The following is a 16,541-nucleotide window of genomic DNA, read 5'->3' as shown; positions in this document are numbered from 1 at the left end:
CTCCTCCATCACTCCAACACTGAAGGACCTCACTGAGGCTTTGTAATTCAGATGCAACAAAGCCAGATTCAAGATCACCATGAGTCCTCAGCAAAGAGCATGCTAATATCAAAAACTACCTGGGTCCTGGCTCAGTCTAGGATTCTGCTATCTGAAGCTTTGAGCTGGGCTTTACAACCAGCAAGACTTTGCTGGACAAAGGCTAAGAGAAAAGTGAAGTGGATGTGCCTCCTTGGTCTGCTACCACTGGCTGTCCAGTTTAGCCCAAGGGCAACAACATATTACTGCAAATCAACTCCAACTGATTTTTCCAGGAATTTTAAAGCTGTTGCCTAATTCAGCCTAACCCTGGTACACACGTAGAGGCTGTTTTCAGTAAGACAAGGAAGGCTTAAATTGGTTTCTATTCATGGCTACTAGTCACATCTTCACAAAACACCACACTCCCAAAAAGGCGTAAGGCTCTGCACAAGGTCCCCCTGAACCAACCAAAATCAACGTTGGATGGAATAGGGGAAAGAAAGATTTAAGTTCCATGAAAGTCAAGCCCAAAGTTCATCTAAGATGATGAATTTTACCTCTCTGAGGAGGACAAAAATAACAAGGAGACCTCAGTAACTGTGCTTTAACTGAACTTTTTAATGGGGATGGATACAATTAATGCACTGTAAGCCAGTTAAAAATTTTCATTGACTTGTTATTACTTTAGTGAATAAATTAATGGTCAGCTGGACAAAAAATAACCTCAAGGAAGTAGTAAAGATATTACAAATCCCTTGAGGAGCTCTTCCACTGCTAGGTGCTGTCACCATTGACACACACCCAAAACTGTATTGCTATGACTCTTCTGTTTCTCCAAATGCCTCCACTGCAGTAGCTGCAGTATTTTCCATTGCTAACTCATTAAATGAGTTACACTCCGTTATCAGATGGGCAGCGCTTTGGTAGAGGTGTGGCTAAAGATTCTTTGCTTTCTGTCAATGCTCGTGGCTGATGGACAAAAACACTAAACCTGACTCCTTGATTTGCTGCTGCCCTCACAAACCCACTATTTGCAGTCATGGTGATGGCTTTCAAAGTGTCTCCTGTCCCAAAAATGGCTAAAGAGCGGCTGTTGATTTTTGAACTAGCCACGAGTCCTAAGGCACGGTCCGAGGGCTGATCTGGCACCACGTTAATTCTTTTAACAAGCAATGCAGCTCGCTCTTTCTCTCCAGGTCCTCCCAGCGTTTCCAAGATGGACTGGAAATCTCTGACAGCAGATTCACAGGCAAAGAGCTCTTTTCCTTCCATGAACTCCTTCAGCTGAGGCAGGACTCTCTCCCTTCTTTCTTGGGCTGCTTGTTCTGTCAGCACTTTTTCCTTGAAGACAAAGTAGCAGCCACCATAGCTCAGCGCAGAGACGTAGGTTATTAAGGTAGTGATGTCCAAATTAACTCTGTTGCAGACGTTTACTTTGATCTGGGTAGGGAAAGCAATGCTGGCCACTAAATTCTCCCGGTCTACCCTGGTCACCTTCAGGAGTTCAGAGCCTTCTTCATCTGATTCACTGGTGTCAAGGTGCTCGTTTTCTGCAGATGGTTCCACCAGTGAGTTCACAGCAACAACATCTCCTCTCACAGATATCCCCATCTCCTTGAGCCTCTCTGCCATAGGACTGGACACGCTGTTGTAGAATGCAAAGATGATGTGGGGATTGCTGTACTCCACAGGCTGCTGACGGCTTGCTTGCAGGAAGTCCTCTGCCTGCTCAATGACACTTTTGTCACCATACTGGCCCCTTCCCAGCCAGATGTTATGCAGGGCCTCAGCTTTGCGACCGATGGCCTTCACCCACGTGTGACCTCCGTTTGCAACGACATCTACCACCAGTGTCTGCTTGTCTCCAAACCTGTCCTCGTAAGCAAAGACGTGGAGGACACTGACAACATCCTCCAGGTTCTCTGCTGACTGAATAATGGCTTGGAGGTGGGTAAGGTTTGTACTCTGCAGATGGGATTCTTTAATGGCCACTTTCCCTGCCTCCACCTTGTGTAAGAAATTTAGCTCTGCCTTCAGTTTGCTACATAGCTTTGCCCCACCTTCTATTCTCCTTTTCTGGGACTTGGAAAGGGCTTCCGCTCTCTTAATCAAGTCTTTGGCAACAGCAATTCTTTCACAAAGCAGCGACTGCACAGACATGTTGCAAACATTATTCCTGTCAAGTGAGAACAAAGGAGAAGATTGTTATTGCATGGCCAAGAAAAAAACAGTCTAAAGAGTTCTTTCTAACAGTATACATTGCAGCCTTGCAGTAGACTTAAGTGCAACAGCTATTGTAAAGCACAAGGACTGGATCTTCAACACAAAGTCCCAGTGATGAGTTCAGTTCCTTTCCTTCACCTTCAAAAATCCAACCTACAGCCTCAGAAGACACCAGTTCTCAGCAGGGTAGCACTCAAATCTACACACAGACCTTGGAAGCTTGTGGTTTGCCCCCACCTGCCATGTAAGAGACCTTCACTCAGCCAGTCACTTAGAGGGATGTTAACCCTCACAGCTCATTTGCAAAAGCTGCCATCCAGAGCAAAATCAGAAATACAGTTAATGCCATAAGCAAATCTTGTCTCTCTCTCTCATCACACTTACCATTAAAATTAAAGCTACCCAACATGCTTACACAGACCCAGCTTTGAACCTGCACTGTTCAACTCAGTGCATGAACCCCTCAGAGGGTGGTGAAGCACTGGGGCAGGTTGCCCAGAGAAGTTGTGGATGCCTCACCTCTGAAGTGGTAAAGGTCACAGTCAGTTTGGAGGGGGCTTGGAGCAACATGGTCCAGTAAAAGGCACCACAGTAAAAGGTGTCCCAGCACACAGCAGGGGACTTGCAACTAGATGATCCTCAATGTCCCTTCCAACCCAAACCATCATATGTTTCTATTACACAGCCTCATGACAGACTATGATTCATAGTTTTATTATCAGGAGAACCTCTATGCTAAAATTGCTATGTTTTCTAATTCTACTATGAGATTTACCGGGTTGCATCTGATAAATCTATTTTTTTCACATCTATATTACTTTAGCAGGCCTTCCTTAAGGAAAGTATGATTGGAATTCTTTTACTGAATATGTGCTGTCTTTGAAAATGTAGCATTCAAACTACACCAAACAATAGCATATTTAAGACAGTAACCACTATGAATAGTAAAATAAATAAATTTTGACTCCTGGCTACAAGTATAAACACTGTAATTCTTCCTATAATTCTTACCTAACTCGCATGTTGAAGTAAACTGGTATTAAAGGACAAGATAAATGAAACTCCAACTGAAAAAGAGCAACAAGACACAGCCAGGTCCTACAACAGGCTCTACCAAGACAACTCAGTGGCCTGCCTTCAAATAGTGGCCTGCCTTCAAACAGTGGGCTTCCCTGGCCCTATGGCCAAGTGGAAACATGGCCAGCATTAACTGCTACTGGCCTGGTCCCCATCCAGCATCAGCAATATCTCCACCTGCTTCTTCATGGCCAAGATTCCTGATGCCTTCCAAGGTGACGTACTAATGCTCTTCACAGTCCCAGGAGGCCAGAAAAATCAGCCTTTCCCCCTCAAAGTCTTTGCCACTGCCACAAGCTTATCCTTGAATGTGATGCAATGAGTAAAACCTCATGATTAGTAACTGGTCACCTCTCCCCACAGCAGCTACAACTCCTACACACACACACCCACAGACACAGACACACACACTCTTCAACACAGAACATAAATCAAGGGCTGCGGTGACCCTAAAACCACAGACGCAACTACTTTTTCAGCACAACTACTGGGCGGTAGCGCCACTATCAACCACAAGGTCACACACCACCCCTTGCCCTCCTTGCCTTCGCCCCAGGGCCCGTTCTCCCTTGGGCGGGGATCGGGGCCCCGGCCGCCCCTCCCGCCCGCGGCCCGGCCCGGCCCGGCCCGGCCAAATCCTCCTCTCCCTCCGCTCCGCCATCACGTGTCCGCCGCGCCGGGGAGGCCGCGCCGCCATCTCGGGTGAGGGCACGGCGCCCTCAGCGCTCGCCCCAGCCCGGCTCGGCCCCCCGGCCGCCCCCAGCCTCGCCCTCCGCCCACACGCCGGCTCCGGCGGAGCGGGCGGGTGGGGACGCGGCCCCTGTCGCTCCTGTTTTTCCCCCCGTCCCCCGGTCACTGCCGGGACGCGATGTGCTTGGGCCCGCCTCGCCTCTCCGGGGCTCCCGGCCCCGCTCCGTTCCCCGGGGCCGCCGCTTTTCGCCAGCCCCCGCAGCCCGTACTCACAGCCCAGCGGTCACAGCCCTCGGCCCGGGCTGGCGTGGCGTGGCGCGGCCCAGCCCGGCACCTCCCCCGGGGCCGCCGGGCGGGGACAGCCGCGCCACCCGCCTCGCTCCGACGGCCCCAGCCAGCCCGCCCGGCCTGGCGCTGCTGCCCGCCGTGCCCGCGGCTTATCGTGGAAACCCTTCCAGGGCGAAATGCATTACATCAGGTCAGACGCAATCTCAGAATATTCTTGGTTGGAAGGAACTCACGAGGATCGTTGCGTCCAACTCCTGGTCCTGCCCAGGACAGCCACAAGCGTTACACCGTGCGCCTGAGAGTATAGTCTAAAAACCACTTGAACTGTGTCAGGCATGGCGTTGGGGAGTCTGTTCCACTGCCCAGCCACCCTCTGTGTGAAGAACTTTTTTCTAATATCTAACCTAAATCTCCCATGACACAGCTCTAGGCCAGTCCCTTGACCCTGTCCCCTGGTCACCACAGAGAAGAGGTCAGTGTCTGCCCCTCTTCCCCTCATGAAAAAGTTACAATTGCAATGAGGTCTCCCCTCAGTGTCCTCCAGGTTGAACAGACCAAGTGACCTCAGCTGCTCCTCCTACAGCTTCCCCTCAAGGCCCTTCACCATATGTTGCCCCTCTTTAGATGTTCTTTAGTAGCTTTGTATCTTTCTTATAGTGTGATGCCTGGAACAGCACACAATATTCAATGTGGGGCTGCAATAGCACGGAGTAATGGGAACAGATGGGCCAGAGACAAGTTAGCCTTGGACTTCAACTTCACTAGGAGAAGCAACAGCCCTGGCTCCACGCACATTGGATCTGTGCACGTTGGGTCCCTTACATTTGGAAAACAAAAATGAGCTGTACTAAACCATTCCATAATATGTGAGAAGTGTCCCCAATATTGGCCCAGGTTGCTGCCTGCCTCCATGCAGCAGACAGAGCTGTGGTCCCACTCCTCTCCATGCAGCAATACTCCCTTACAGCCTGGGAGAGACTTGGCTTCTCAGTGCCAGTTCTTGCAGGGAGAGATGATCTCTACTTGTCCGAATGATTTCACAAGATCTGGAAAGCAACAGCTAGCCAAAGCAAGTTGTAAGGGGCTTACTGCACCTGTATGTCCTTTACTGTGGTGATGGCACACTGGAACAAGCTGCCTGGAGAAGTGGTGGAGTCTGCCTCACTGGAGCTATTCAGGAACCATCTAGACACAATCCTGTGCCCTCTGCTCTATGATCCTGCTTGAGAAGGGAGGTTGGACCAGATGTCATTCTAATGTCTAACTTCATTAACTGAAGTTGCAGTTCTCAGATCCCAATCCCACTTTTGGGCTTTATTTCATTAAATAAAGCCCAGTTCTCATAGGTGTCACATTATCCTGAGAACCTTGGAGCAGCTCCTCTTCCAGAATAAGCAAATCAACATTACAAGCTGCAAGTGACAAGCGTCTCTTTCTTCTTTCAGATAACTGCATTAGTAGGAACATGTGAAATGACACAAAAGTTATAATTCATAGTAAACTGAAGTAACCAAGCCTGTAATTTATCATTTCTCACAAAAGAACAATGTTTATCTGTCTTATTGCACCTTGACCCCTTTATGCATTTTCTACAAAATATTTTAAAAAAAGCTAATCTCATGTAACTAAAGGGTGCACTTCTTGAAAATTACCACAATCACCATATAATCTGGCAGTGCACTGCAGTAGTATGGCTTACTCCTGAAATTATTTTATTTAAGAAATCCATCTTCAAGTTAAAAACACTATTTCCTTTGATTTTAAATGGAAAAATGTTACTTAGTTCTCTGCAGTTTAAAGATTTCCCTTCAAATAGCAGATAAAATTTAGCTACTATTCTAGACATGCAGTTAAAAAAAGAACCCTGCACTTAAAACCACACCACTTTCTCCATCAGAGCAGCGTAGTATTAAGGTCTATCTGACTAGCACTAAGGAAATTATCTAATTCTCTAAATAAAGCCTGAATTCAAAATAGTATGCATATTCTTTCACAACTGCACCAAGTGCCATGAACTCTGATTCACTGCAGGGTTTAAGTATTACCAGGGAGTTTTGAGACTCAGTTCTTAATGGTGTAAAAACAGTCACCAGCTTGGCTTATCCAAGTGAAAACCACTGGCAATAGACCAGAGACCTGCTCATATCCTTTAACACAAAACAAGGAGTATTTACCATGGTTTGAAACTTGTTTGGGTTTCAACTACCCTTCATAGGGCATTCTTTGCTCATCACCTGTTTCTATTAGCAGAGACAACTAAACCACTGCAGTCAATTTCTGAAGTATCTACATACATTTTTGCATGTAGAAAACTCTTGAATATTTATACAGCATTAAAAAACTAAGTGTGCATAAATATTCTACATCAAAGATGCAGCAATATAAAGCTTTCAGTTTCAGATCTGAGTTGTTTTATTTTCTCTAGAATAAAAATCAGAGTACAGCCTGGTTTCAGAGTAGAGTACTCAAAAAGTGATCTGGCAGAACTCTTAATGAACCATTTGGACAGAGCTTTTATTTAAGAAATAAAAATTCATTTCTGGCATGCTTCAGAAATTCTTACTCACCTGATGATAACAAAACCCATCAGAAGACAGACATGGGAAAGCACAGGTCAATCAGCTTATACACTATTTTCTACTCATATTCTGTATTTTCTTTGTTAGTTAAGGCTGGCTGATGTGGGACCTGCCTGACTGCTCCCCTACATCCTTAGCCTTACATACAAGCAGACTGATTGAGCTGCTGCTCCGAGTTCATTATCAACGTTTTAACAATCAGATTGCTTTCAAAATACAAAATCTGAAAACAGTCACTTAAATAGCTGCATACCAGATTATTTTGGCTGGAAAAAAAGCCTGCATATTTATCCAATTTCTTTTGTGGAAAATGTAAGTTTTTATCACTTGAATGAATGACTCTACACATGTAACAAATGTATTGATATAGCCACACAATATCTGTAAAAGTTATGGTGCACAAATTAAATGCTCCCTTCATTACATCTTTAGAATTATCTTGCAAGTTGGAAAACACTTTAGCACAATTCAAGGGATAAAGTAATTACATTACATACTCTCATTCTGTTTTGTAAATCCCATTGATTTTTATTGATAGTGATAAATGCATTTAGTTTTCAGTAAGAGTTACTGTTTCTACTTTTCCTAACAATATTTCAAGGCTGTAAAGGTGCAATTTCAAGGGCCAAGAAAATAACTCAAGTAAAACAAGTTCTTAGGACACAAAGACCAGGATGGTCAAAAGCAGAGTGGCTCAATCAGATCACAGTACACACCTGAAATGGAAGCCTTTCCTGCCCCTTTGTGAAAGTACATGATCTTGTGCATCCCATAAAACTATTTCTGGAGGTTAATTAACATTTAAACAATATTCCTAAGTGAAAAAATTATCCTATCACTCAATATTTAAATTTTTTAAAAGAAGGCTGAACATAAGTTCACCATGGCTGTATATGAAAAGCTGTTTCCTCAGCAATAAGGATACTGAAATCTAAGTTTTATGTAGATAAACAGGCTAGGATTGAAAAGACACACAGACACCTTCCCCCAAAACAATGGCCTCTGATTTTATTCTTTAGCCTTTTTCAAGCTGTCACTATAACTTTACATTTTGTACAGTATTTTGTGTATCAAGGGAAAGAATTATCTTTAACAAGATTCCATGTATTACAATATCAAGGACCGTTGTATTTGCATCCATGATGTTTAAAAAATCTCTCAGACAAACCATGTAGAAATAAGTATGCAAAAACTGCAAAGAAAAACATTTAAGTAGCCAAAATTAAAAAGACCTTTGTGTGAACCACAGTCTAGCTCGGGTTTCTACTAGGCTATTGCAGCCAAGTAGTCCTTAACCTCAGTTGGAGTGAGCCTCCTAAAACCAGCTTCATTACAGATGCCAACTTCAATGTTGTCTTCTGTCATTTGCCCTTCAAAGCTCTCCTGTTAAAAAAAGTACAGTTCAGTGAAACATGTCAGTGAAGATATAAGAAACTTCTTTCTTAAATGCTTTGCTCACCTTTAGTGTTAAGATAGCTGTATGAATGGCATCTTCAAGCTCCAAATCTTCATTGTATCTGTAAACAGACATTCATTTATTTCAGCATAGGACAAAAACCTTTACAAATTTTAATAATCCTGGAGTCTCTAAAATCCCCAAAACTACTAAAATCTGTTTCTCATACAAGTATTATTTGTAAGCATAGGGGCATTAATAGTCAGTTATAATTTTTTTAAGAAAATCCCTACTTTCCCTACTGACACTGTATAAAACATTATTGCAAATACGCTGAATATAATGTCTACTGAACTCAAGTAACTCTACATAAACACAAAAGTTGAGTTTAAATAAATCAAACTTCCTGCGCACTTGTAAACAAGTACACTGGAAGCATCACACCTAAAGTATTTTAAAACTTTGTCCTTACAATTTAAAAAGTGTACATTTTTAAAATCTGGCTATTTTATATGGAACCTGAACAAAACACAGTATCTTTTCAGAGAAGTATCAAATACATTACCTTTTCTCAAGAAATGTTTTCCCATTGACGTAGTTTTTTCCCATTGCTGTTGCTTTCCAGGCAAAATAAGCTCCCTGTAAAAGCAATAATCTATTGATTGAATTGTTCTGTGTAACTTAGTGAAAGACTGTGTATTCAGTTACTTGGTAAAAAAGTACAGCAGCAAAACACTGAGTGTTCTGAGACTACAGGAGAGAATTTGGATCATACTGAGATTAATTTTATATGGGATCATATGCTGTGAAACTGTACAAGATGTGTATTGCACCCCACCTATTTTCATCCTCTCGCTACTTTGAAAGATGCATTTAGTAAGTCATTAGCATAGTTTGGATTTGGGATACAGAAACAGTTCATTTGCCTTTGAGAAAGTGTACACTCAAATCCTTACTGAGACTCACCCCACATATTCTTCTTTTGGAAGATAAAGTAATGTAAGTGACTTGTTGCAAATCAGCCATCTTATTTATGTTCACTACTAACAAGATATTTAGGCATCACTTCTATTCCCTCCTCTGGCATGAAGATCAGCTGCCTTAAACAAGTCATTGGCATTTTGCTTTTTACACTGAAGCATCAGGTAATTCAAACCACCAGAAGCTGCAGTGATCACTACAATGACCTCATTTTTTTTCATCTGAAGCACTGCACCTCATACATGCATCAAAGGGTAGTTTTTCTGAAGTGCACTGCAAACTCAGCAAATAAACTCATTTAAATTGACCACTGTCATTAAATACCACAGCATGTGCATTACATCTCAGAGTGCTACAGGTTTTGGCTTCAATTCCATCCAGTTTGGAACAGTATAAAGAGTCAATTTATTTTTTCCTAGTAGCTGTTACAGAACACAATTTTTTGCTGGCACTATCAACTAGGTGAGAAGGTATGAAAAGGGATGACCTCCCTGAGAAACAGCTGCCATCCCTCAAAGCAGTACAGGAACATGGAAGCACAGAATGATGCAGGCTTGCTCCAAGCACCTACTGAAATGACCCATTTTGACTTCTGACGTTATCTTTCACTCTAGCTCTGTATTACTATTCTCATCACAGAAAGTATTTAATGAGCACATGCAAAGTTTCACATGTTTTATCAGAGCAGCAAAAGTTACAAGTGTAAGATACTTACAGATGGATCCGACTGAAATAAATACGGCCGCCCCTCATTCCAGCCACATATTAGCAGCGATACACCAAAGGGACGAACACCACTACAGGCAAACAAAACAGAATGAATTATCCAGTGAAAGTCAAAGGTGACCCATTATTTTGGATGTGTTTATCTTCTCCCCAGACCTGTACCAGGGCTGTAATGAGGATGAGTTAACCAAGAGAATAAAACCAGAAGTGTCCTGCCTTGGCTGACATGTTTTTGTGCAAGATATGGAGACCCATTCTTGCCCACTGCCAGTCAGCGCTCCTCCTACTGGCACACTTTCTGTGCGCATTCTCCACTGAAAAACTGCCTCTTCCACAAAACCCCCAATCAGTGGGTAGCTGTTACTCATTCCATTTAAACACCACAATCTTTCCAAGCAGCTCTGCAATCCCAGCACGTACCCAGACTGCGTGTACTCCTGCATCACAGAGGCAATTCTCTGTACGAGCTGAGCTGTTGGAATGGGCTCATGATAAACCAAGTAATACTGCTGGGCCAGCTTCCGAGCTCTGTGCACAAGTACTCTGAAAACAAAGACAAAAGTACTATGTCAAAAAAATTCCAACTAGAACTGAAAACTCATAATAATAAATATCTATTCAGGAGTTGTACATCTGGCATAACATCAATGTAAGAACACAAGACCGTGCTGAGTTATTTTATCAACCAAGCAGTTGCTGAAATATTTAAAGCAAGGTTGAATTACACTGCTTTTATTCTTTAGATACAAGGTTATTTGACAAGTAATGAATACATTAAGAAAAAATTCAAGTGAATGTCATTCACAGTGCCATATAGTATTATGACATACACTTAGAAAGAAACAGCTAATTGCTACCTATTACTTAAACTGGTAGGAATATGCATCTAAATGGTGATCAAACAGAATGTTTTAGTACCTGTAATCTGGACCCATACCACTGTACACTAAACCTATATGTTTGGTAATTGGTTCTACTTTGTGGACGCTCCTTTCATCATACAGAATGGATTTCTGCTTCTTCTCAGTTGCCAACACCACTCCATTTGCAGCTGGAAAAGAAAAAAAAAATCATTTAAAAATTAAACTAAAATTAGCAGTCAAAACACAGGATGAGCTTAATAAAACTGTAAAAACTTTTCTTCTTCTCTTTTTAAAAGCCATTCAAGCTTACAATCAGGTTAAAGAGAGATACTTTGATGAATACACCCAACACATTGTTTCTTTTTTTAAACAGCCAGGCAGCTCCCATAATCCCATTCTAAAGATGCTGTATAACATTAATAATTGACCAATCTAGCTATCTTTTTTTTGTGTGTGTTAATTCTATATATAAGGACAGGAACACTCAAAAACCAAACATCTACTTCTACCAGCTGAATGTCTCACCCAAAAAAAAAAGAACCCCAGGAACCATAAAACGTATTAAAACATGTGAATGTCCACAGAAAGAGTGACAAAATATGTAACAGAAAGAAAGATAAAGAAGGATCCAATACATGATACAATACAAAAGACCCAGTACATGATCCAAACTAGTTTAGTTCTCCCAAAAAAATAGACAAAATCCCAATTCCATCAGTATTTTCAGGACATACCTTTAATCCCAACTGATGGAGCTCCTGCAGCTACTGCAGCCAAAGCATATTCAATCTGAACAAGCTTCCCAGAAGGACTAGAAAGGAAGATACAAAATAAAGTTTTCCACTAATTGGGAAAAATCTGCAGGGTGTGTCATGACTTTCTATTGAAATTACATTGTATGTGTGATTTCCAAAAGCTTTCAAGGCACTGATGTTCACTGCTGAAAAGAACCAGCAAAACACAGCTCTGCTTTTTGACTGACAAACACACAAGGTCAATGGCACAAAACAGCAACAACTCCCATTCTATCCCCAGGTATTCCCGCATTGTGTTTCAATGATCCACACTATTCTAGTAACTGAGGCAGAATAATCAGAATGGAGCTGCAGGTGTCAAGCAAAATGAGTTACAAAGTAGCTTATTCAGAAGGAGAGGGGTCCATTCCCTATCCCCAGTAGAAAGGACACCAGAGGCAGCACTCACTGGACAAGTGATTTTGCAGGTGGATCTGTTCTCTACTCCAGGCTGTATTTCAGACCCTGCTGCTTTAATAGTTGCAGAAGTAAAACAGGATATTATGTAACTCAGTGCTTAGATGAAGAAAACAAAGCAAGGAATAATCAATCAGTGTAGTCACTGAGGAAACACGGTGACAAAGTAGTAATTCTGGCTTTTCCACTACAAACTATAAAAAATCAGAACGATCATTCCAAGCACATAGTGCTTCTGTAAAACACAAAAGGTTTGTGACTCCCTTAGGAAATCATTTCTGAAAGCTAATAAAGAATTCAATCTACTTGAGCAGAACAAGCATCCATGCTCCCATCCATGAAGAACATTCATTTCATCATTTTAGGTTACGAACTGCTTCATTTGCTCAACTGCACCAAGCCTTTAGCAATCCCTTTTGCAATTACACAGCGTGACTCTCTGCTGAGATTAAGGGGACACTTCCCCATGAGCAGCATAAAGGTTCTTGTGATCAGTTTTTCTTTTTTCTATATGCAACATAGGTCTGAATAACTTAATAGCTTAAAAAAAATGAATGGAAGGTAATCTCCTTTATTCTGAATTAATCTTCAGTCTAGGTATTAGAGCAATACCCCAACAGACACCACTCCATAGCGTATTCACTCTGTGCATGCCATCATTCCACGTTCAGGCTGTGCACAACACCAAGTGCAAGGAAAGCAGCCACTGCCAAGCGTAGCAGAAGGAACACAAACTATTTTAAAACTCATCTGCTTCACTCATTCCCACATCTGAAGCAAGCTCTCAGGACACCACAGCTCAGCTGTCATCAGGCATTTCCAATTAGCTCAGAATCACAGTTATTCCCCAGCCTACACTGTGTGTGTGGTGCCCCGAGTTTGCTAAGCCGAGCACTCGCTGTAAGGCAGCGCCAGTGTCCGGACAGACCTTACAGCAGCTCTGTCTCACAGCAACGCGGAGACACAAGCGGCGCCCGCACCGGGCCCCGAGGCCAGCGACAGACCCCAGGAGCCTCGCTGCCGCCCTAGAGGAAGGCTCTGGGCAGCTGCGTGTCCCCCTCGGGCGCCTGACCCCACCGCTCTCCCCACGCCCGCCACTCCCGTCCAGGTGGAGCCCCCGCTGCCCCCCAGCGCTCGCAGGCCCGATGACTCTGCAAAGCGCCCCCTCGGTCCTGCCTCGCCGCCGCCGGCAGGCCGCTCCGCTCAGGCTGCGCGCCGTTCTCCCGCTGGCCCGGCAGCCCGCCCGCCTCTGCCCACGAGCCCATAGCCGTCCCTGCCCCGGCACCTGAAGGTGGTGAGGGAGAAGCTGTAGCCGCGCTCCGCCATTTTGGCACCAGCCCCTGCGCTCCGCGCGCCGGCTCCTGGGCGCAGGCGCGGGCGCCGCTCCCGCTCCCAGCGCTAAGGCACACCGAGCGCGCTGATTGGCGGCCTGGTGGCCTCTGCCTGAGCGTGCTGGGATGCGGTTGGCGGCGAGGCGCGCCGTGAGGCATGCTGGGAGTTTGAGTCCTCCCTCCGCCCTACACCGCCCCGCCCTCCCGGTAGCGAGAGCAGTGCTGGGACTTGGAGTCTTGGTCCTGTCTCCCTGCACTGTCGTGACCGGCTGAGGGCACTCGGTTTCCCAGAAGGCTCAGGAACAGGGTCGCCTCCCCCGCGGGCTCGGCTGGGCCGTCTGGGCTTATGGCGGTGCTGGTCCTGGTCCGCTCTCCTTTGCCGCGGCTTCGCGCTCTGCTGCAGCGCTGCTGGGGGCGGCTGGAGCGCGGCCTCTGGCCGGGAATCTTCGGGGGCCATAGCCCGCCCTGGGGTAGGTTCCGGGCTCTTCTCCGCCCAGCTGGACGCGTTCCTGTGTCACCTGCTTTGGGAAGGGCTTGGAGTACATGATCTCAGAGGTCCCTTCCAAGTCCATCGATTCTGTGATTTTGTGAGAGGGCGATGTCGGGGCTGAGGGACTCGTTTTTCTCTGAAGGGCGGAGGGCGCTGGGGTCAGTGAGGGAGCGGGGCAGGGGCGCCGCTCTGGCCTTGCTTCGGGGGTGACGGCAGCATCCGTGTCGTGTTTCCTCGACCGCACGTAAATGGGGCTTGGCTGTGAGGAATTTCTTTCTCACAGAATCACAGATTATGCTAAGCTGGAAGGGGCACACAAGGATCATCAAGTCTAACTCAGCCCTGCACAGGACATCCCCAAGAGTCACACCGTGTCCCTGAGAGCGTTTTCCAAACGCTTCCTGAACTCTGTCAGGCTTGGAGCTGTGACCACTTCCCTGGGGAGCCTGCTCCAGTGCCCAGACAGCCTCTGGGGGAAGAACTTTTTCCTAATGGGCGGACCCAAACCTCCCTTGACTCAGCTTCATGCCATGCTCTTGAATCCTGCCACCACAGAGAAGAGATCAGTGCCTGCCCCTCTCCTTCCCCTCATGAGGAGGTTGTAGAATGTGATGAGGTCTCCCCTCAATCTCCTCCAGGCTGGACAGATGAAATAGCTTCAGCTGCTTCTTGTGTGGCTTCCCCTCCAGGCTCTTCACCATCCTTGTGGCCTTCCTTTGAATGCTCGGCTCTGCAGAAGCTTTTTATATGCTTCTGATATTGTGGTGCCCAAAACTGCACACGGTATTCAAGGGGAGGCTGCGCCAGTACAGGGCAGAGTGGGACAATCACGCCCCTCTTTTCCTTTCTCCTGCAGGACCAGCACTCGCTGTGCAAGGTGCGGCCCTTGTTCCACAAGGGATCGGTGATGCTGAGGCGCCCAGCCTGCCGGAGAGAGTGGTGTGGATGGCGGCGCCCAAGCACAGGCGCACCATCGAGGTGAACCGCTGCAGGCGGAGGAACCCCAACAAGCTCATAGAAATAAAGGTGAGCTGCAAAGCCCTTGATTTGGAGAATCATTGCAGAGGGAAGGACTGACTGTAAAAGCTCTTTGCAGTTTGGTTGTAAATCAATAAGCTTAAAAGATACTGTAGTCTTTAAAATCCTTTATAAATCCTTTGTAATTCCTTTGTAATTCACCATGTGAAGTAGTCTGAGGTTAAATAAACGATAACACTTGAGGTGCAAGCCCACAAAATGTGAATTTTGGCTGAACAGATAATGTAAATGGGAAAGGCATACATTTTCTATGCATCTAATTGAGTCTATAGGTCTTTAGTCTTCCAAACATAATTAAGCATAATGACTTAAATACTGAATTTAGAGGCTGTTCTTAGTTGTAAGCATTTGACATAGCAACACATTACAGAAAAGTTATGTAGAGGAATACATTTTGAAATGGTAGGTGAATTTCTCTAATTTAACATTTTTATTTTGTATATTTTTATTTTGCCCTGTTTCTTTCTTTCTGTTATTCAAATTATGAATTTTCTTGTTTTCCACTGTCATTTTAGAGGAACATTGATGTTTGTCCTGAATGTGGAAACTTGAAGCAGAAACACGTCCTTTGTGGCTATTGTTACGCAAAGGTCAAAGAAGAAACTCAACTGATCCGGATGGAAATAAAAAAGAAAGAAGGAGGGCCATTTAATGCTCCAACTGTAGAGACTGTTGTCCTTTATGAAGGAGAAAAACCCACAGAAAAAGATGAAGGCAAGCGGATCATTGAAAGAGCCAGGAAGCGTCCATCTTGGTTTGTTCAAAATTGATGCTATAGAATTAATGGTAGCAAAAGCAGTTGCTGCAGGAAGAGAATTCATGATTTTACAGAATTTTTTTCTCGTTCACTCAGTGTGAACAGCACTCCTCTGAACTTTTGGGAAGCCTGCTTGAATTTTTGTTGTGCCATGTGATTTTCCAGTCAGGCACTGTTTCTCCAGCATGCAGTGGGAAATGCTTCTCAGTGGTGATACATCACAGCAGTCAACAGAGACAAATCAGGATCTGCCTTGGATTTGGATATCTGTGTACCATACCCTGAACAATTTGTATGCTAATATCCTATGCTAATTTTGTAAATAACATCTTCTAAATTCACAGATGTTCAATAAAGTTTGTTAAGCGTCCCAGGGAAATTTGCTTTCTGGTTTTGGCTACTGCTCTTTTGGAGGGGGAAAAATGTTTAAAAGTGATATTATTGATCAGAAACAAAGGATATTTGCAAGGAACTATGCAGTTATTTGGTTATTTCCTTTGCGTGGATCTCTCCACAATGTTGCTGTTTGCGATAGTTTGTGATAGTCCTAGGTTTGAGCAGAATAGTGGTTGCCACATAGTATTTGCTTTTTTTTCTGCACTGGACAAAAGTTGAATATTCCTTGCTGTTGTCAGTGTACAAGATAATTCTATCTTAAAGGGATGTGGAAAGCCTGTTTTCCCCTCCCATCAGCATACATTTGAGTAAAAAACCAAATTGAAATTTTATGACTGGAAATCTGTAAATGTGACAGGAGTCAAGGCTGTTTATTTGCAGCTGTTCAGTAGTCTGGGTGGTCAGTGTGTGCTTGGAAAACCACGAGCAGGCACGGTGCCTTCGGCTGGAGTCCTGGGCAGAGAGGGGGCAGCT

At 44.6% G+C, this 16,541-nt stretch overlaps 3 protein-coding genes across 6 annotated transcripts; 1 reads left to right on the top strand and 2 right to left on the bottom strand.

Annotated features, from left to right (window-relative positions):
* Positions 1 to 619: 619 nt before the first annotated feature.
* On the bottom strand, positions 620 to 4,642 carry C1H7orf25 (chromosome 1 C7orf25 homolog). 4 transcript variants are annotated; one of them, XM_026793429.2, is made up of 2 exons: positions 4,533 to 4,642; positions 620 to 2,197 (listed from the first exon to the last, which is right to left on the bottom strand). In XM_026793429.2, exons 1-2 carry the CDS (start codon positions 4,634 to 4,636, stop codon positions 913 to 915), a joined length of 1,389 nt encoding a protein of 462 aa, XP_026649230.2. In that variant the 5' UTR covers positions 4,637 to 4,642; the 3' UTR covers positions 620 to 912. The 4 variants fall into 4 exon arrangements, with proteins under 4 accessions (XP_026649230.2, XP_074397534.1, XP_014122516.2 ...); XM_074541433.1 differs by lacking the exon at positions 4,533 to 4,642 and adding an exon at positions 4,285 to 4,472; XM_014267041.3 differs by lacking the exon at positions 4,533 to 4,642 and adding an exon at positions 3,867 to 4,270.
* Positions 4,643 to 6,792: 2,150 nt separating this feature from the next.
* Positions 6,793 to 13,497, bottom strand: PSMA2 (proteasome 20S subunit alpha 2). The gene is made up of 8 exons (XM_005486989.4): positions 13,341 to 13,497; positions 11,579 to 11,655; positions 10,900 to 11,032; positions 10,402 to 10,524; positions 9,971 to 10,052; positions 8,840 to 8,913; positions 8,338 to 8,395; positions 6,793 to 8,261 (listed from the first exon to the last, which is right to left on the bottom strand). Exons 1-8 carry the CDS (start codon positions 13,379 to 13,381, stop codon positions 8,145 to 8,147), a joined length of 705 nt encoding a protein of 234 aa, XP_005487046.1. The 5' UTR covers positions 13,382 to 13,497; the 3' UTR covers positions 6,793 to 8,144.
* Positions 13,498 to 13,679: 182 nt separating this feature from the next.
* MRPL32 (mitochondrial ribosomal protein L32) lies at positions 13,680 to 16,050 on the top strand. The gene is made up of 3 exons (XM_005486988.3): positions 13,680 to 13,856; positions 14,733 to 14,902; positions 15,430 to 16,050. The coding sequence occupies exons 1-3, from the start codon at positions 13,733 to 13,735 to the stop codon at positions 15,682 to 15,684; spliced, it is 549 nt and encodes a 182-aa protein (XP_005487045.2). The 5' UTR covers positions 13,680 to 13,732; the 3' UTR covers positions 15,685 to 16,050.
* The last annotated feature ends 491 nt before the right edge of the window (positions 16,051 to 16,541 follow it).

The sequence above is a fragment of the Zonotrichia albicollis genome, chromosome 1, assembly GCF_047830755.1.
Source record: "Zonotrichia albicollis isolate bZonAlb1 chromosome 1, bZonAlb1.hap1, whole genome shotgun sequence".
Classification (NCBI taxonomy): domain Eukaryota; kingdom Metazoa; phylum Chordata; class Aves; order Passeriformes; family Passerellidae; genus Zonotrichia; species Zonotrichia albicollis.
Note: the sequence above shows the minus strand (reverse complement) of the source record. Positions and strands in the feature narration are given on the sequence as shown.